At 35.7% G+C, this 22,291-nt stretch overlaps 1 protein-coding gene across 1 annotated transcript in view; it reads right to left on the bottom strand.

The window, feature by feature from the left end:
• The window catches only part of CRPPA (CDP-L-ribitol pyrophosphorylase A), a 107,220-nt gene that overhangs the window by 69,711 nt on the left and 15,218 nt on the right, over positions 1–22,291 (bottom strand). Inside the window, exon 3 of the mRNA XM_005480838.4 lies at positions 12,441–12,590. Coding sequence (XP_005480895.1) covers positions 12,441–12,590 — 150 coding nt within the window. The remainder of the gene's footprint in view (positions 1–12,440; positions 12,591–22,291) is intronic.

The following is a 22,291-nucleotide window of genomic DNA, read 5'->3' on the forward strand; positions in this document are numbered from 1 at the left end:
TCAATATCTATTCAGTCATTTCATGTGTGGAAACTACTTTAAAACTTTGATCAACCCTTTTGCCCTTTTACACTTAACTATGAATTTTACCATAATATCCTTCTACAAACCTTCTCAGTTAGCCCTCATCACTACTATGAGGAAAAAAAAAAAATTGCACACCTCCATTTCCTGTTTCAAATTGTTTATGAACAAAATAACTGCAGAAGTCTCAGTACACACCATCATGCAACTCCAGTGGTGATTTACTGCAATGAAAACTGGTCATGCACTTGACCTTGTTTCTTATCTTCTAACAAATAGTCTACTCTACTAAGTCTCAAATCTTTAAATTTCCTTCAAGAGTCTTCAGTAAAAGCTTCTGTGAAACATCTTATTAATGCACTTAGGTTGTTATCACCTCAATCAACCTCAAACAAGATGCCAGTGAAGTCCTTAAAGAATGACAATTAGCTCTGCAATACATAACCTTTACTTTACAAACAATTTCACCATGTCAAATTTAACCACATGTCTACAAATTCATGTTTCAAAGATACTGTGCTCAATAGTTTCCAGTCCCCTCCAGGATTCTAGAAACCAAAATTGTCAAGCATGTAAAAATTTCAGTGGATTAAAGAACCAAAAGAGAGTACTGCAATACAACCTGTCATTCTATTAATTCCTGAAGAAGTTTATTAAAATAGATGAAGAAAATGTTTAGTTTCTATTCTTGTTTTATAATGTATTGGTGAAATTCAAGAAATTCATTGGCATTACACATCTGAATTGCAATACTCATACACACAGACATCCTAGAAAAAAACATAACTATAACTTTTATATTATTTAAATCACTGAATTCTGACATTTTAATTTGCCAGCCAACTTAGAAAGGTACTTTAAATGTTATTGCTCTTTACAGTTTTTTAGCTTGAGTTACAAAACAAAATGGACAAAAGAACACAGAGTAAATTCTTTAAAAAGGAAAGAATTTCAAAAAACCACTTTGGAACATTTTTATACTAAGCAGAAATTTAAATATACAGGATACAAAAAAGGTCAATAAAGAAGACAAAAGAAGAGGGAACTCTATCTCCAAAATACATAAAAATGCAGTGATCCCCTAAGTAAAGAAGAGATAAAGCGCCAGTAAAACCAGAAATGGCCTACTAACTTTCAATTCCAAATATTTATTACCAAAATTATTCCTTCTTCCACTTTTTTTAAGGAAAATTTTCTGGTAGAACACAAAAAAATTTCCACTAATGTGAGCAACATACAGACTAAAAAAAAACATGCATTTTTATTTTTGCTTCAGAATGGAAGAGAAAATTTCAGGAATAAATTCAGCTGTGAAGAATTTACTTGAAATATAACATTTTTAAATATACAGGTAATTAATGCAACTAGGACAAAACTAAGCAATTCCAACTTTTTAGCAAAGTATTAATCACAGATAATTAGTAGGGAGTGGAGAAGTTCCATAAATGGGCTGAGGCATCTTGAGCGCATTGCTTGCTTCAAGGGATGAAATATGACACAAAGCAAAGTAATAATTAAAAACATATTTCACTAACACTTGTATATCATGACATTTACCACTCTAATTATCTGTAATTGTTTCAACCTAAACATATTGTCAGAGTGTACTGTTCTCCAAGTCTGATATACTGATGTCAGAGGAGAACAATGAAATGAAGTAGCAGCACAAGGCCAGCTGTTTATATACCATCTCATGCTAAACATCTTCATATGTGAAATTTTAAATCCATATATTTAAAGTGCAGAATTCAAAAGCTTCTATACTGCCCTAAGAAATTCAGTTAACAAATTAAGCATTATTAGAGAGCACCTATAAAAAACGTCCTGCATCAGGCACAGCATCACCAGCCAGTCAAGGGCAGGGATTGTCCCGCCCTGCTCTGCACTGGGGTGGCCTCACCTCGAGTGCTGGGGGCAGTGTTAGGGAGCCTTAATATAAAAAAGACACTAAACTGTGAAAGAGTGTCCAAAGGAGGGCAATAAAGATGCTGAGGGGCCTTGAGGGGAAGCCTTGTGAGGAGGGGCTGAGGTCACTTGGTCTGTTCAGCCTGGAGAAGAGGAGATCTCATTGCACTTATAACTTCCTTACATGAGGAAGCAGAGAGGGAGGCACTGATCCCTTCTCAGTGGTGATCAGTGACAAGACCCCAGGGAATGGCCTGAAGCTGTATCAGTGCAGCTTTAGGTTGGATAGTCGGAAGTGGTTCTTTATTCAGAGGGTGGAACAAACTCCCCAAGGAAGTGATCCAGCACCAAGCCTGGCAGAGCTCAAGAAACATTTCAACAATGCTCTTAGGTGGTGGGACTACTGGGGATGTCCTCCGCAGGGCCAGGAGTTGGATTCAGTGATCCTTATGGTCCCTTCCAACTCAGGATATTCTATGATTCTAAGAAATCCAGAATACTTGTGAAGAAAATTCTTACTGACCCAGATATACAATCATTCTCATTCCAAGTCTTCTGTATGTAATTCGGTGTACATCTAGATTGAACTAACAATACAAAAATCTTTTTAAAACTCTTACTCTTTCTAAAGCCCCTTTATTACTGAAAGCCTTTTTAACATAAGTTTGACAGTGTACAGTTAACTGAACTTGACATGCACACATAGCTTTGTGAAACAATAGACATAGTTTAAGTTTCAGACCACAGATTTGAAATGATGGAAACAGCGGGAAATATTGGCACAAAACATATCCACAAAAGAAAGAAAACATAATAGTTTAGCTCTTTAAATGACACAGAAGGAAATATGTTACTTAAAAACGCTTTTGTACTGTTGAATATTCAAAGGCATTCTAATAGGTAGCTTTGGGGACACTTTTTTGTGGGTAGTTTTTTTTTGTTTGTTTTCCAAGAGTGGATATTTGAATAAAGTGCTATGAGTGGAATGAGATACAGATTTTAGCAATACACAAAGTCTTCTTCCTCTTCCCCCAAATTTGTTTGAAAACATTTTGAAAAATAGTACTACTTCCTAAAATGCAAGGTGTAAACATAGAATAAGAGGTTAGAGAAAAGAGCAGCTATGCAGCCTGTGTCTCCCTGGTATTTAATTTACTGTATCTTTATATGGGAACTGGCAATCATAAAACAGAACCAGCACAGATTTAAAAAAAGGTTCAATACAGGACTGTTATTTTCTTATATTTTCATCATTCCTTAGTTTATAATGACACAAAATAATATTCTTTTATGCATGAACTGAAAGAAAAATTTCAGATATGCTCCTTTATACAGGTACCTTTAAAGCCTATGTAGAGACAGTGTTTTCACTTCCCTAACCCTTGACTGTGTAATCTTTAGCACTTTTTCCACTGTCAGCAGCCTATCCATTTTATTCTCTCATGTAAATCCATTCAGTAACAATATCAGAACACTTGCCCTTAAAATGCATAACTAATCAACAATAGCAGAGCCTTAGGATTTTTCCAGATCCTGGCAAATCAAGTTTCCATGGCTGAAATGCCAGAATACATCATGAACATTCATCATCAGGAACATTTTACTGAGTTAAGAAGTAGACACAAAGTCTCACTGAACCTGAATTGGCCCATTTTTATAATATTTTATAAAGATTTTTTTTTGCCATGCTCATTACCATTGAAACCAAAAATTGCTGAATCCAACAGTGGATTTGCAGAAAGTACTCAGTCTACATCAATATGCCACAGAGAAATGAGAGACAGCAGAAGCAGCAAACAGAAGGAGGAAACATGAATGAGGAAACATTGAGATCAACATAAACCAGATTATCTCATCTCTGAAACTATTTTTACTGTAGTTGATTATTAAAACTGTTGTGACAAACATCCAGATGCAGTAGTAATGAGGAGAACAAAGATAAAGAAATTTGCTCCCTAACAGAATTAAGCAAGCCTTTTTTTATACAATCTGTATATATATCCCAAAATCTTTCAGTGCAGTAACTGCAAGTGCCTTTCCTGTACATGCCATGATTTCATGGCAATCTGCCATTAAACCCCTGAACACTTCCTGATTGCTCATTGCCATACTTTGGTACTCATGCTGCTTCCAAGTATACTAAATATACACACCCATATTTTAGTTACAACATGAAGAAATAAGAAAATGGCAAAAATCTATGTGACAAGAGTAGCAGTCAAAACACTGTGTTAGGATTCATTGTTTACACTTTTTAAATTATCTTGCGAATTGGAAAATACTTGGGAAGCAATTATTTGGACAAGACAAAGACAAGAAAAATCTTGCCCTCATGTAGAAAATACAGATTATTTACATTATTCTAAGAATATTTGAAGATATAATTGTTCACATTCTCCCAATAAAGAGATTTTTAAATACATCACATTATAAAATTAAAAAACCAACAGATAATTTAATGAAGGTTGGAAGCAAAGGTGAGCCAAATTCAGGCCAAGCTAAAATGCACTTTTAAATTTTAAAATTTTTTAACACATAAGACTGTTCTTGGAACAATCTACTTCAGAAAAATCACCTCTTGAATTATGCAAGATTTTAAATGGTCCTTTTCCTTGCCTTTCAATACACCAAACTGTCAATAACATGAGTTTAAAATCACTAGCTTCACTACCTTGTCTTCTTTGTTACTCTCAGAACAAGCAGCAGATGTCAATTTAGGACGGTGGTCTCTCATACACAGGGTACCAGGACCCTCACTCACTATTCAGCATTTTCTGAGCCTGTGCCAAACAGGTGATTCTCATGGATACAGGATACTTACCAGGGTAAAGCCAGTAACACAACAGTATTCTCATAATCCAATCTAACTTCCAACTTGAATATTTGCATTGTGTCTTCTTAGCATACACTTTCCAAATTATATCTGAAGACAAAATGTCTTTTCACTGCCATAGAGATGCCAAATTTCACCCATGGAGTGGAAGCTTTGCACCACTGCAGCAAACAGTTCCAAGAGCTAATATGTGAATTTGCAAAGTTCTTTGAGATCCTACAGGATGAGGAGTGACATAAAATGGAAGTAATTATCCCATTAGCAAAAACCCTTTTTTTTTTCTTGTGCAAGGCATTAGAATCTCTCCAAACATTCTTGTGGCAGAATTTAATTAGGGCAAGGTGGGGATCCAGACAATATCCTGGCTCTACCATTGTGCCAAAGAACTAATCAAGCACAGAGCTATCTAAACTAGCTTGGTTTTCTCCAGACCACCAATCTAGCTTCACTTTTTGAATAAAAGAAAGCATTACTAACAAAATTTATTTTAGCACATTTACCCTGAAAAGAATTCTTTAGAATTGGGTAGGCTTTAAGGATAGGAAAAATTATTTATTCCTCCCTGTTCCTCAGGGTAAAGTTGTCAGGTTAAAAAGATGCTGGATGGAATAGCATATCTCTTTGGAAAACATCTCAGTGTTACAATCTGCAGGATATAAAAATTAGGATATTCATTTAGGTGAGGTTGACAGCACTGTACAACACAGTTGAACAACACTCTGCATGCATCAGCCTGACAATGAATGGAGAAAGGCAGAACCTCTGCAAAACTGCCTTATTAAAAAAATAGCGCCATAGCAATTTTGCATCAAAACAAGAAAAAAATTATCAGCTTTCAGTGCGCATTAAATGGAACAGGACTCAGGTTCTACTGAAGTTCCAAATAAACAGTTCTTTCTAAATGTGACTAAAACAGATCACAACATCAAAGCTGAAATAGACCACAACAATGAAAGGGTGCTGTTGATAATGTGAAATTTCTCATGTAAGAAGAAATAGATTACCTAACATTTAGTAGTACACAGATTTCCTTGTCAAACCATTATATCTAAAATCCTAATGACCTATGAAAAATCAGAAATGCTTCCTTTTTGTAAGATTATTTCATATGCTTAGATTGTACATTGGAAAAGTCACAGATATTTGCCATCTTCATACAGGTAGTACACTGATAATTAAAACCAGGGTTAGGAACTTCAAAAAACTATTCTGCTGAGTATTCAGCTAACTTGGACCAACCAAGTAGGTAGTTACACTAAAACTGTAAACAGATGGAAGAATGATGCCTTTAAGACTGCATACGAATACATTGGTTTGTAATACTGCCTTCATACAAATCATACTATAAGACAAGTCTAGCCAGCTCTTGCCTAATTCACAAATCACTTCTTGATTTAGTATTTCAGAATACCTTTAATGAGAAGGAAGAATACCTATAGACACAAACTAGAATGCAGAATTAGGACAAATACAATAATGGTGTCACATGGCATATATTTATAAGACCTGAACATATAACTATAAACTGTAAAAGCAAAGAGGGTGACCAGGGCCTGGAGATGTGGAAAAGGAAGTGGACCTACGCACACACAGAGCATTCAAAAACTGCAAAATCACTTTGAATAAGAATGAATTTTGAATATAAATTATCATCCTTACAAGACAATACACTTAATAAAAGATTCCTGATTCTTATTTAAAAGACAAAGGCCAAGAAACAACCCAGTACAATTTACAATAAAACATATATTCTATGCGCTATTTGTCATATGTTTCAAACAATGGTGATCTCTTTTTCAGCACTTTTACACTACAAAAATGAACAGCTCTGACCCATACCACTAAGTCAGGATGGAAGAGAATCAGACAAAAAAATGATCCCCAACTGAATGCTTACAGGAGATAAAATATTAAGTTGGTAAACCTTCGTGACAACTTACATGCCTTGATATACACAAAGTTTCATGTCTGGTGAATGTTAAAAATAAAGGTTGAGGTGCCTTGAAGATTCAGATATCTTTAGTCTTGGTAAGCAGATGAGCAGCGGTTTTTTCAGGATTCCAGCACTAGAATTAAATGCCCAAATTTTGTCTCACTTATATCTTGATCCTTCAGTCCTTTTTCAGAATCTGACCCTTTCTCCCAAAGTTGCCAAGGTTTTAGTCAACAATTTGTCTACTACCGTTCATCTAATCACTTCTTGCTCCTGGCAATAATAATTTGACAGACATTGATGTTTTTAACAAAGAATGAAGCCACAGGAAAATCCCCAAATCAGTCTAGACATTTTGCCTCGAAGGACTTTGCCTGACCTATGCCAAAATATTGCTAAACTGCTACAGCTGACTCCATTTCCCTGCTACAGAGGATACTAAAATGCTTCACACATGTTTGAAAAAGAATGCCAGTAATGTTGTGCCCTTTCAAAAAGTACTTTAGAAGTTTACAAAATCCACATGGAATACACTCCCTATTATTTACATACAGAAAAGACAATACTTTGAGCAAATACTTTTACAATGGCCCTAACAATAGCCAACTTCCTTTCTTAGTCTGGCAAGATCTTCCCTGAACATTTCTAGGGGTTTGTTAGAGGAGAACCATTTTAGGATTTCCTTTTCTTCCACTAATGACCAGGTTGGACAGTTCGCAGACTATGTCTTTCCCCATCTCCACCCAATCCATGGACATCTTGCAATGATTTTTTTGGGGAGTGGAAGAACATCTGCCTCCCAGAATTCAGCATCAAAGTATGTGAATGATTCTCTCTGACACACTATTGTTGTGTATCTTGTCATTACTATGTTTATATATAGCTGTTCTCTCCTATGCAAGCAGATGTTGGAATGGCCCATAAGTAAATGTAATTGCTTAATATTCAAAGAGTGCTTAATGTTGGCTATGAAAAGTTACACTAATTCAGTGTAGCCCCAAAAAGTACTAATCCCTACATATTTTCTACACAGATTAGATAGAATGCCTAAGATCACACTGATCTGTGTGGATATCTGTAAGGAGGTTACAAACATGAATCAGAGAAATGTCTCTAAACATGTTGAAGCTCATTCTCCTTCAATGAGTATTCCTGCTTCCTGTTCCTATTTTTTTTTCACTTCAGCTTCATTGTTCTGATTAGCTAAATATAAACTTCCATGCTCTGCAAAAGGTCTACTATGGACAGATGATTAAACTAACTATACATGTAATACAAACACCCCACCCTCCCCAAAAAGTATGTAATTCCTGCAATAAATTTCCACAGATATAGCAGATCTTGAGGAAAATTGTAAAATAATGTATAAATTATCAGCAGAACAAAAATGTGTACTTTTTAAATAAGATTCTTTAAAAGCTAACCCTTAATTTTGAATTAGTGATCAGACTTTGCCATACCACTCACATATCAAGGATTCCTGCACAACAGCATTCTAACATATCCTGCTCTGTTTTCAGCTGCTGGCAACTATTCCCTCTCACAAGGTTCTTGGCTTCCCTGGACTGGTGGCACTGGTGAGCAACTCTCTGGTATTCTCCACACCCGTGCTGACAACTCCTTAACCATTGCATCATCACAGCAGGGCTGTTTGTTTGCATATCTGACATAGAAACTGGTCAGAATCTCCCACCTACCCCACTCCTCTTCTGCTTCCATTTTTGGTTATTTCTCTTCCAGATATGGAAGGGTAATGCTTTTTAAATGTTCCTGTTACCTTTCTTGCTTTAGCAGATAAATTTCAAGTGTTCAATGCTTTGAGTATTTCAGCCTTTATGTACAGTAGGTGCATTACTTTATACAGAACACATGACATGACACAACACGATGCTTTGTGTAAAAGACCAAAAAAACCTTTGAGATCTTTGTGCATTTCACAATATGTCAAAAACAAGTATTACAAAAATCAGTCTCAGCCTACTCTGATTAAAGGAAAATGGTAGTCTACCTGACTTCCTGATACTCTAATTCTTTTAAAAGGTACTGCTCCAGGGAACACTTGACTTCTGGTAAGTGAAGTCTTTCCCCCACCCACCTCCTCCCAGGCTTGCAGGCTCATACTCCACATTTGTTCCTATTTAAATTAAGAAGTGAACAGAAACATGAAACTACCTTAAGCAAAAATGAACAAGTCTGGTCTAAGGAATCTATACCTTATTTGCTATCTTTGGATAGGATGGATTTTCAATTAACACTTAAACTTTCTTGATTTTCGTTGGGATTGATAAAAATAGAAAAAAAAACCAAGTATTTTTAAAGATTAGGAAATTGTTATTAACATAATAAAATAAAAATAATTTTTAAAGAGTTCAATTGGCTGATTTTGCCCCAGATAGTTCAGAACTGAAGTAAATCATAGATTCTGCCAATTTTTTGGAACTTTTCCAGAGGTTTTACTAGTTATTAGAGATTTGCATGTTTGGTTTTAAATTTTTTTATTTGTCCATTTACTATGGTTCATTACATTGTGCAGGAAAGGAGAACTCACAGATTAGGATGTAGCAGAGCTAAGAGTAGTGATGCAACACCACTAAACAAATTTATATGTCCTTTTACCTAAAATCCCAAGGAAAATCCCAGGCTAACATAAAGCCTCCCACCTGCAAGACCCCCACACACTATAAATATAGTTCTTTCTCCCCTTGCAGTTATTTGCATTGGTCACTTGTCCACCCCAAGCCAGATACACACTGTACAAATAAAATTGGTAACTTTTATAAATGTTATAAAGCTTATAAATTGTATAAATTTGAAAGTTAATAGTTATGAAGTCAGAAGTCTTGACATCATAACAGTTAAAGCAGAAAGTAATATGTGTCTGAACAAAGATCTGTTTGGAACACTTGTTTTAGGCAACAGGGAAGATGTAAGACTGAAAACTAAATTAAAAGCATCACAATGAAATGCAGTTGAACAACCTGACTGAATTCCTCAAAATCTGCCCTGGATTTTTGGCACCAAATGTGAAGGGGATTCCCTGTAGTACACATATATTTTAAGATACTAGTGAAAGTCAAACTTTTGATATTTGTACATAAAACTAATTAGAGGAGATTCAACAGGGCATGTATTTTTTCCCAAGTCACTACTATCCTTTTTTTATTTGAGCTAGAAATGGAAAATGTTTTCTAAGGAAATTACTTAATTTGGTAAAGATCATACAAATATATTTTTCCATATATTAATAGTATTAATACCTTACTCTGTTCTAGTTCTAGATAAATTTAAAACAGCTATACAAGGAGAAGCACCTCTAGACAAATTTAAAACAGCTATAAAAGGAGAAACACCTCTAGACTGCCCTTCCCAGATTGCTATCAGAGAAGAAGAGCCAAAAAACTGCAGATAGCAAAGCTGTAAGGGTCAGGTATCTGACCTTTAACTAAATTTTGCAACTTGTGGTAAATATATTCAGATATCTTACACTCACAAACATATCTGGAAGTCAACAGTCTGAACCTACCTACTCACATCTGACAGTGCACTTAAATAGAGATGGAGTTTGAAAGCAGTATTCCACATTACCACTGTGTAACTGCAAAGCCTGTGTTACTCAAAGCACTAATTAAAATGGACAGTTTCTTTCCAAAGAATGCATGTTTGACTGTTGTTTTTCTCCACACTGTTGTTGCATAAAGGTCACAACTGTATAAAATACACAGGCATGGGATCATGATCCCAGGCAGAGTCAGCCAAAACGAATTCCATTCCCAGCTTTGTGAATGACTTGCAACATGACTAACAAAATTAGTTTCTCGTCTTTGTCCATCTGTACAATGGTACTTACCTTCACCAGGCTATGGGAAGTGATTATGGATACCTTAACATTTAGAAAGCATCATAAACTGCATCCATTCCTACAAAAATCTGTCCTACAGTAGCTTGACTAGGTTTTTCAGGACAACGATTATCTGTCTTTTTTTATTTGTTTGTACAGTTCCCAGAACAATAGGGTCTTAATCCTTGACTTGGACAGCTAGACACCATTGAAACATAAATTATTAGGAAACAATATGAGTTGAGAGATTTTAGCAAAGTGTTATACTTCCCAAGGGTCCAGGCACAGAGCATTAAAATGACCAGAATTTAGCCAAAGCAAAGGAAACTGGGGACAAGAAACCATAGCCTTGGTTGCTTCTAACAACTTTGGTGGCTTGTTCTTGAAAGAGCAGGGATACAAAAAAGAAGACTGATGGAATGCATATGTGAGAAAAAAACTATTCAGAGGAGCACAGGAACTGCAAATATAGTTGTCTTTTTAGTGAGGCATTTAGGACAAGAGCTTTTTATGTATTTGCCAGCTCTACCGTATTTGCAAATTATAAAAAAACATGGTAGAAAAAGTACTGGGTTGTTTGGGGGGTGGAGGGGAAGGCGGTTGCAAGAAACAGCACATAAACATGAAATTTGCCAAAAGATACACACATCAAAAAGGGTTGTATAACCAACAGCAGCAGTGGTTTCTTGAGATGTGTTCTTATGCACATAGAGGATACATTTCTTATAAGTATACCCACTGCATTCAAGGTAGAATCTCAGAAGTATCAGCTGTGTGTCATATACTAAGAACAACCCCCTGCCTCCTGTCAGAAGCAAAAAGGTTGAAGCCAGTCCAATCACTTGAGTAGCTCTTCATTTTGGATAGGCCTTCATCTTCAGCATTTAATATCTTCAAGTATCAAGCATCATAAAGGGTATGACATAGAATTTGTGCCAACATTTCTAAGGAAAACAATTACTGAACAATTAAGTAACAGCTTCTTCATTGCCTGTCCTCACATTTTTCTCTTGTTAGTGACTTCTAAGCTTTGTACTCTCTGAAAGTGAGTATCAGAAACTTGGGCTTGTTTAGAATTGAAAAACTGATGGGAAGCATGACTGTCAGCATGAACATGAAAAATAATTGCTTCCAAGTGACAAATGAAGAAATGCTCTGCTTCCAGTCAGTCTGGAAGATACCTGGACAGGCAATTTCCACAAGGTGATGAATGAAAAGGAAGCAGTGCTGAGACGAAAGGCTGGAATGTTTCCAGTAAACTGTGAATGCAGGGTGGGGCAAATGAAAGCAGTCTTCAGGGCAAATTAAGGCAAAAGAGTCAGGGTTTAATACATTACCCACAACTTTAATTTTCCTGAATAAAGTTAATTTCAAAGTAATATATTAGGAAAAAATGAAAAATTACAACAGAGACAAGTAAACTATTTTCAGCCACTTATCAAAGTGTGTAATACACATGCAACAAGAAACAGAATGAACATTTACCTATATGTAGCAAGTTATATTATCTCAGTATTTTAGAACAGACTGTATCCCACTAAATTACTATAAAATGTCATTATTACACTGTGCATCCAAAACCCTTTGATACTCTCAGTCAACAATACTTTATACAGACACCTAACTTGAAACATATAAACCACTCATTTAACAATTTAATGCACAATAATGTCTTTCCAGCCATTTAGACCTATCACCCATCTTGTATTTAAAAGGTAACTAATCAAAAATTTGAATAAATTAGAATGATAAGCCTTTTCTAAAAGACTCAGAAGTAATAAGCATACAGTTTGATGTAATCTGAAATAGTTCTGAAGCTCTATTCTTGAAAGAAGAGAAATAAAGTTACCTTTTTCTTTAACTGCAGTAAATGGAAAAAAGGTCTTAGAAAGACCTTAATATCTTACCTGTTGGTATGCTTCATAGATTATATCAAACAAGAAAGCCTGAGGCATTTCACTTGCTCTGTACCTGGCACGTTCCAGTGAGTGGTCCAAGCAGCCATCAGCAGCAGAGGCAATAACAGTAGAAACTAAAGGACGAATTGCTCCTGCTGCCTGTGGAACAAAACACAATGAGAGACCTAAATGTTATCAATATTAATTTATATCACAAAACTTTTGTCAAAAAAAAGCTTGAAAATTATTTTTTTCCTTCTTTGTCTTTTCCATTTGTCATAATCTGCAAGTCATGCTACTTAGTCTGTATGAGACTTTCAAGATTAATGTAGCAATGGAAGACTGTATAAAAACACTTCAAGGGAAAATTTACCAAAAAAAAGAAAAAAACCATAAGCCCTTCATAAACATCTACTGCAAATACATGTACAGATCTAGGATGTACATTCTTCAGACTTCTCTATACACTGTAGGCAATTTCCATGAGGACAGGTCTAGGCCTATTCAGAGAGCAAACAGCAGCAGACACAGCTGAGAAGTCTTGACAATCCACAACACCTATTGCTTTCACAGACCTCAACTTGATCTAAATAGATCTGAATTGATCAGAACTAAGCTGCAAGAAAAGTTTCAGAAAATTGATCTTGTTCCTCTGTGCTGAATTCACCCTGTGAAATACTGAGTAACCACACTTACCATTGAAATCAGAGGGAACACAGCAGATACATCTGAAAGTACTCAATATCCATCAGCACAGTGCTGCAGAGCAGATATTTATATGCTTATATTTCAGTTTTAGTTTGCTTAGGTTTGAAATAAACTGAACATTTATTTACCTTTGATTTTTTCGACGACATATAATATTAAAGATCTGGGGCATCTCTGAAGCAGAACTCTCCTACATGGCTTTAGGCATTTTGATAGCAGAAAGTTAACCACACTTCATCAGTAACTTATCAAATGCTCATGTGCTTTGGATGTAGCTTAAGACACTTGGGACAAGAGTGGTCCATAAATAATGAAGAAGAGAATGCAATGGCAGAACACTGCTTACCAAGTCACAGGGCAAAAAAGCATGCTCTCCATCAATGATAACCACTGCTCCATCATGCTCTCCATCAATGCTAAACACTGAGAACAGCATCTTCACACTATTCTGCTAATTATGAATTTTTAGGATGAATAAAAAAAGAATAATTGATGCTGTTTCAAGATATGTGGATATATCCAACATCTTAAGAGTATGTCTAGAGAATAATTCCCAGTGATGAATTCTGACAATCTTTACTGCAGACTCATATTTTATGAGGTTTAGTGAATTTTGACACAGAAAAAAACTAGGTCCCTTATTACAAATGAGCAATTTTACTTATCACTGTTGGCAAATCCTGCCCTAATACAAGTCCTGTCCATTCTTAGAAGATTTCTGACCTCAGATAATCATAAAATGGCAAAAAAAGACAAAAAAGTTCTTGCAACCTCAGAAGAGAAAGAAAAGTTCTCTTCCCCCCCCCCTTTTACACTACTAAACAATAAAACAAAGGCAAAAGCAGTTTGCGTGTTAAGCACTTTATGAGCTCCAAACTACAGTTTCTCAGTTCATTTTTTTACAGAATGAATACAGAAATGTGAACCAATTTCTCATGCCCAAACAGTTCTGATATGCATAAACAAACAGGGCAGGGTGAAGGAAGAGTCAAGATTCAAAAGATAAATGTGAGAAGAGAAATATCTGAAGTACTTTCTCAAAATCTGAAAAGCAGCTTTCCTTTCTAATACATGGAAAGAGATACCTATACAAAAGCTACATGGAGCAAAACACTATCATCCAAAGACAAAATGTGGTACAGAAAGGTCAGTAAAAAGCAGGCAATCACATTAGAACTGTCTGTAAAGAATCTCAAGAAGTCATCTAGGCCACCTTTCTCTCCTAGCCAGGATGAATTTTATTTCTCTAATAGAAAAGACAAACTGAGAAAACTAAACACCACTATAATTTTAGTAATATGTCAGTGTATTAAATGAGGTGTAAATTTAACAGATGTACTTAGAGCAAAAGCTGTGCATAGCAGAAGTAGAGACTAAATTATCTGCAACTTGTCCCCTCTCTATTTCCTATGATTCAAGGACATGGATTATTACATCTATATCCCAGCTGCTGGGCATTTGGACTATGATATTTTGCTCTGCTGTCATATTTTAATTGGTCACACACAAACATACACATAAAATTACAAAATTAGAAGGTCATGGGAAAAGAGAGAGAGCAGCATGTTACCCACAGTTTTTCTGTGATTAGCTATATATTTGTTTTTTTTCTTTCTGGAACAGTTACCATTCCAGAAAGCCATTTAGCAAAAGAGAGTTCCTTAGGCTGATCCAATATTTTATTACAGTTTTTAACAATCCTGTCATGTTACATTTTCAGCATAAAACAGGCTGGAAGAATACAATGTGATTTGCGTAACCAAATCTCACAAGTGAAACATGCACTCTGAGGAACAAAAAACCAAACTGCAATTCTAAATAAAATTGAATACTCAGAATTATGTTTTTAAAAGAACTCTGAATCACACATTGTTTTCTTGCCATCTGGTTTATTGCACAATAAAAAATTATGAATATCTGTATTGGTATCTTTGTGACAATACTGAACCACAACTCCTGCTCTGCTGAGGCCTAGCTCTTCCAAACAATTCAGAATGACCTAATTTCTACTAAATCCAAATGCAATATTTTTTTTAAACTCTGCAATTAACTTCTCAAGTAATTGAAAGCTTCACGGCACTTAACATTTAACAAGTGCATTTTTTAAACAACTAGAGTTTTATTTTACAATACCCCATAACTGAGTCCAGCGTGGCAGGGTGAGTTTTCCCCCTCTCCTCCTGCCACTTCAATAGGAAATCACAAGTTGGGCACAATAAGATTTTTTCTGCAGCAGGTCCCCTCAAACTATACCTGACACTGATTGAAAAAATGAAATTTAATACAAAGAATAAGATTCATGGCTGACTTCTGATCACACAAAGGAGAGAAATTCTGTGTATGTAAAAACAGGATAATAAGCAGTCATTTAATTTAAAAGAAAGCCTCAGCTTTTACTCCAGAAAAGGACAACTCAGTCCATGACTGAAAGCAGAATGGAGAGCTGTGGTACCTAGTAAAGCCAAGAAGTTTCAACTGTTCAGAAAAACTTCATATGATAAAGAGCTGCAGTCCAAAACCCCAAAAGCTGAGCTTGAGCACACTTGCTAAGATGCAGCACTGAGTCAAAATCTTAAAATCCTGAGACAAGGTACAGAAACTGATTCTGTTTTGCTCACTACTGGCTCGCTTTCCACAGGACCTTTCTCTGTCCCACAAGCTCACATGGGCTGTCTCAACCAGATGATGTGACCCACCACAGGGCTGCATTTGCCACCTCAGTGACACATGAACTACATTAATTCCTAAGGCCACTTTCAGACTGTGTGAAATTGGGACCAAGCAAGAGAAAACACTGGCCTGTGGCCCTGCGCTGTTTTCATAAGGCACAAGAGAGCTGAGTCCCAAATACAGGAAACTTTGCATCCGCAGTACTGCTGGCAACATCCCTGAGCTGGTATAAGGCAACAGAGCTGCCAAACCCATGCTGGCTTACACAGACCTCACCACTCGTGCTTCTGCTTCCAAAACTGGCTCATTGCATCTTCATTCGTGGTCTAGGCACAACATTTGGCATGGGAAATCAAAAGAATTGAGCTGTGAGTTTTGTCTTATATACAGGCCAAGGAGGGGCATGTTTTAAGGATATATGCCTCATTCTGCAGTACTTCTTTCTGGTTAGCACAAACCTTCCCCCCACTCTGAAAAGCACAAAGCCTTTCTGAATTCCACCTAGCAGCCTTGCAATGAACTGAATGGGGAGTTTAGGAATTTAAGACAGGGCTATAGACTACATTTTTTCATTCAGAAACTTAAATATTAGGGCACAGTAGGGACAATATTACAAGAGGTAGTATTGTAGCTAAATGGACTTCTGTCCCTGATAAATGTGGGGTGTAAGTGGAGAACACAATCATTCAGCTAGTCCACATCTATTCAGTTACAACAGCAAGCATTTTAATCTTGGCAGGGGATTGCCAGGTTGGTTTTTTTAAATCAGTAATAAAAAATTCTTTCCATATTAGTAAAAGAGAATATATACTGAGTTTCAGGTATTTGAATTTTATTTGTTCTAATTTGAGTATTGACTTGCTCTTTATGTCAGGAATGCACTTTCTCAGTATTTAGCCTGGCTCTCGGGTGAGGACTTGAGTTCAGACATGAACTTAAAAATTAATAAAACAAAGAAAACCTATCCTCTTTTAAAATTATAAGTACTTGCTAATGTCACTGTAGTTCTAAGTCTTTTTTGCACTTTGAATTACCATAGCACAAAATACATATATGTGAGTCTAAAGCAAGTGCCTGGGTCTTATACTGACATTTCCCTACTCAAGAGTACTTGTCTTCCAATTTCTAATAATTTTAAGCCAGACTTCAAGTAGGTTTGCTTTCAAAATCACATAGAAAATGCATCACACACCCTTCCTGAAGGTGAAGTGGATAGTTAAACTGAATTTCTTTAAATGTGCACTTTACAGCCTTCAGGACACCCTACTTCAAACACATTCAAGCACTAACCTTGGCATGTCCAGGAAATGCATTTCTTTTCCTCGTTTTTGCACATTTTGTAAAATAAATCAGTTAAAGTATCCAAATATGAGTGACCAAGCTCTTAAAATACTGTTTCATAGCATAACATTGAAACAAATGCCACTAACTTGTTATTTTTCTTTTGCAAATAAAATATTGGAAGAAAAAAACAACCTTTTAATCTATAACTTCCTTAAAGCAATGCTAAAATGTCCTAAGAGTGCAGAATTCTATCAACTTCAGGGGAAGGGACAGACTCCTGTCCCTCAGAGGCCAGCTGATCCATTGATCTGGTGAAACTGAACCCACTTCCAGATGCTTTTAGAAACAACAGGTGTCTTTTATGACTCATTTTAAACTGCATAAATCAAAAACATTTACAAAAAAGGTTCTGAGTCTTGTGTTAAATTTTTTGCATAATTGCCTAGACCATAACATGCATTCAAGAATTAAAGATTCAATGGTGACATAAAAAAGATAGAGAATGAAGTGCATGAGGAAGGTCAGTATAACAAAGCATCACAAGTTTTTCCAGAGGATTCAAGGTGTACTAACCAATCTTTTCACTAAACAGTAACATATTGTTCTCAGTTTATCATACTTCCACTCTAACAAGATGTTGTTTAGATGTCTGTATTCAGTGAATCCATAACCAGGATGAGCTTTAAGATCAGACAGCAAAATCAGCCCAAGGACTGCTGAATCCAAAAAGTATCAATGACATCTTTTATTACAAAATTAAATATGAATTTTTAGATCACAGAAGCTGACACACAACATAACAATTTGGCTAACATAATGAAGCTTACTTTTACTGAAAAGTCATAAATAATTAAAATCCTCATTTTATTTATAATAAGGTTATATTAGGTAGTAAAATCCAAACAGAACCCATTAAAATTTTCATAAGGATTAGGGAGGGAAATGGAGCTGTTATCAAAAGCAACAAATTATCCAGCTTACAGATACCCAAAACACACTGCAGTATTCACCAGGGACCAGCACTCCCCACTTACAGCACAACACACCAAGAACAAGTTATCATGGAGCCAAAAGGTTCAAAAGAGCATGATAACCAAGACACATCGCTGATTTGGTCATTCTGGGTAGCCAGTGCTGAAACAGAACAATGATAAATAGCTGCAAATCTCAACAAATTGAATGACATAGACTAGGAATAAAAAAAAAAAAAAAGTTGCAGTGGCACAAAATCCTTACAAAAAATGTCAGAACTACAATTCCTTTTGTTTTAGAACAGTGTGGTAACAAGTTCAGACAACCACAGATCCTCCATGCTAGCCTACTAAAACAAAAGTATGCTGTGCCTTTGGCATACTTACCTTGTCCCCAGTAAGCCCCAAGTACTAACACAGACCCCCAAAGTCCAGCCACACCGCCAGCCTGGAACCCTCAACTTCAAGAGAGTGGGAATGACAGCTTACAACTTTACAGAGTCTAGTCATAAATAAGCAAAGCCTTCCATCTCTCTAACATGACTTCTTTTCATTTTTTGATTACACCAACAATACTCTTCTTCTCCATTCATAGCCTCTGCCTCCCCTGAAATTCATTTTCCCTATGCTATCTTCTCAGCTGTCTAGTACCATTAAGTGTATATTTTATGTTTTATTTCTTGAATATTTAAATCATTCCAACTAACAATTCAATGTTTTAATATTACTTAGGAATAGGCCTGATATGAGACATAGAAAAACAAGCCTTTGAGTGCTAAGTTTAAAAGAATGTTCCTATTCTTAAGCTTTTACATGTTTTCTCAATATTCATCTTTATACATTTTAATTCTTTATTCAGACTTGTTTTCAGCTCTGACAAGCAAAATATGACTGAAGCAAGACTCACAAATCATTTAGCCACCCTGCCTTAGAAAAAATAAATTTGGCTCGCATATATACACTGAAAATAGAAGTACATTAGAAATACATTTTCATCATTTCAAAGCAGCTAACTTCTTTGAAACTGTATGCTGGAGATGGTGGGGCTTGTCACACTTAGTAGGGCCACTATATCTATCTTGGAACACCATTAAAGTCAGTTTTATAACTGTGAACTTGGTAAACATACAAGCAATTTTATCTTGCTTTGCCATGAAGACAAGAATTGCATTAGAACACTGGTGAACTACGTAACAATAACAATCAATGTTAATTTAGACAAGCTAGGTATCTAACAGTTTACAAATATGTCCTGGAATGGTTTTTGTTGGGTGAAAGACTGTTTATATGTTTCCAAACACTACCATCTCATAGGGATTTCAGTCTAAATTAGGTCTGGCTATGAACCAGCAAAAGAAGCTCAGAATAACTATGATTAATTTCTTCTCATTTTTTTCCATCAAACTGTTTCCACATGTTACTACAGGGAGAGTATTCTTTTACACAGATCAAACTACTTTCCAGGAAGGGCATTCACAGCCATCTACAGTATGAAAAAAAATACAGAAATAAACACAGTATCTCTGATACATGAAACAGGTAGAAACCTGCACTTCTATTCAGACATTTGCATTCAAACTAATTGTATCTACAGTAATAAACATACTTCAGACACAATTAGTAATTACTATTTGAGTTAGAAGAATTGTCTCTACTGAAAGATTTCCTATTTCAAATTTATCAAATAGAACCTTCAAAGCAAGATTCAAAAAATTAATTATAAGATTAAAATATTTCACATATTTAAGAGGATGTTCTTTTCAGATTCCTTCTATATCTAATAAAACAAAGGCATATAACCTTTTTTGTAAAATAAAACAATTAGAGAATTGCTTCTAATAAACATTTACAGTATAGCATTAAAATACCATATTTTAACCTTTTCTTCTAATGTTTCTTCTTTTTTTTTGGTTTTCATTTTCTGTATTTTGTATCCAGCTCTTATCTAGGGCTACATTTTTTTTTCTATAATCAAAATTTTAATCTATGAGAAGTTATATGATTCCAGTGCAGAAATGGAAGATTTAGGGTATTTCCTCTTCCAATCTATAGAAGTCCTAGCAAAACAATCTATTTCAAGGGATGAGATGGAGGCAGAAACAATGTCACGACACAAGCCATACGCCACCACGCCTTTACAGAAGTGCAGTTGAAAACAACTGCTCAACCACGCGAGCAAAGTTTTCTAAACTTGGATGTGAACACTTGTTCAAGCCCAAACTAGCCAAGCTTCCAAACTGAACTAATACAAGCCTGCACATAGTCCTCAGGGTTCATAACCTCATTCTGCACCCAGAACCCACCTACTTTCTGGATAGCAAGGCAAGGCAGCAGCTTGGTTGCATGGTCTTAACTCAAAGCTGTCACCATCTGCCCCCATAACTCATTCTGTAGATGTTGTGTCCAAAAGACCCCCAAGCCAGCTGCACACTTCTCTTGAAGGACCAGATACAGCACGGAGTCAGTCAGGACTACGGGACAAGCAAGATGACTCAGTAAAGAACAGTGCACCACAATAAAGGTAGAGGTGCTCTCATTAGCATGCAGAATGTAAATTTGAGTCCCGGGCATAGCATACTTTCACCCACACTCACACCCAGACTCTCCCATGTAGCATAGACATAACTTATGTGACTGTGCTGTGGTGGGGCCAGGATTCCTTCTACCTATTCCTTCTACTGACAAACACGCACAATCTGCAACCTGGGTTGTGCATCCATTAGAAATTAGGCCTGAAGAAAAAGGATTACCTTCTTTCTGCAAGGGAATCTTCTTTAACAAAAAGAATAATTCTTAAATTACCTTATTTTGAATTTTTTGGGGCAAAAGAAAAAAACAAAAGACAAAATTCATAATCCTTATGGCTACGGCATATTTGAGTCTCAATAGTGAGCACTAGAATTTCCTTTATGTAGGCAGTATCACCAGCCAGTGCAATTTCAGCTATCTTGACATATTTGCACTGGCAGCTTTTAATTGCCCAAGGACAGAATTGGTTGAAATGTTAAACAAGCCTAGTCTTACATAGATATTAAACCTAATCATCAGCCAGACAAAAAGAAGGTTAATTAGAACACATGTAAGGAGTTTTGAACACTAAAAAAAAAGGCTTGTATGCTAAACTTCACCTAATTTCCTTAAAGTCTGTTTACCCAGCTGGCTAGAAGCAACAGTCAAACTCACTAAAATTGGGCACATGTTAATCTTAAACCAACACCAGGAAGGAAGAAGTTATAATTGTGTTTATTCCTAGCTGAAAGAGAGGGGATGTTTAATCAGAAATTTAATATACACTTTGATCCAATGTTAATGAGCTGACACTATGTTGTACATTGAAATGACTTCAAAGACATAGGATGCCTTAAACAAATGTAATGTATATTTATGACACTGTTTAGAAAAAGAAAATATTGCTTCTAATGAGGTCACCTTTATCAGAATATACTATCTGAGTAATTGGTGATAGCACATGTACATCAAGACATGTCAGAGCCCCAGTTAGCTAGAGCAAACTAAGGAAGATAACAGCAACTGTTGCTCAAAAATTAGGATTGCACATGTTCTTTTTTACTTTACATAATTTCTGTTCTTTTGTATTTAAAGCCTTTACTTCTAAGTATTAGTAAATATTGTTTTGGCCTGATCAACCACATGCTAAATTCTAAATGTTATTCTGTGGAACAAATAAGATTTCTCAGAGAAAACAGAAAAGATTCCCCTCAAAAAGACAGAATAATAGGAATACATATTTTTTTTAAAAAAAATATAGATATTTAAAGCAGAGGGAAGAAGCAGAACTAGATGTATAACAGGCTACAATTTTTCAACACACAGCACTGAAAACAAGCTCAAAAATGTACCATAAGTGGAGGAGAAGGAAAACCAAGTACATATGCACTAAGGAAAAGGGAAGAGTGGTACTGCAAACAATGACACAACAGTTATGTGAACATTTGATTTCATATCAAAATTGGATTTTTTTTTTTAAACAGACTGAAAGTAAGTCATAAGAATGTCATTTATGTTGTTCTTGTATCATGAATTACTGACATAAAATTTTAAAACAATAAAGCATAAAATACAAAAGTTCACAGGATTAAACCAATATATGGATTTTCAAAGTGTCATACAAATAATATAGCATTACTTCTAGTGCATTCTTTATCTGTGCATTCCTTGTGAGAATTCAGGGAAGGTCAAGGAAGTTAGTGTTTTCCATTGATACAA

This window comes from Zonotrichia albicollis, chromosome 1 (genome assembly GCF_047830755.1).
Source record: "Zonotrichia albicollis isolate bZonAlb1 chromosome 1, bZonAlb1.hap1, whole genome shotgun sequence".
Lineage (NCBI taxonomy): Eukaryota > Metazoa > Chordata > Aves > Passeriformes > Passerellidae > Zonotrichia > Zonotrichia albicollis.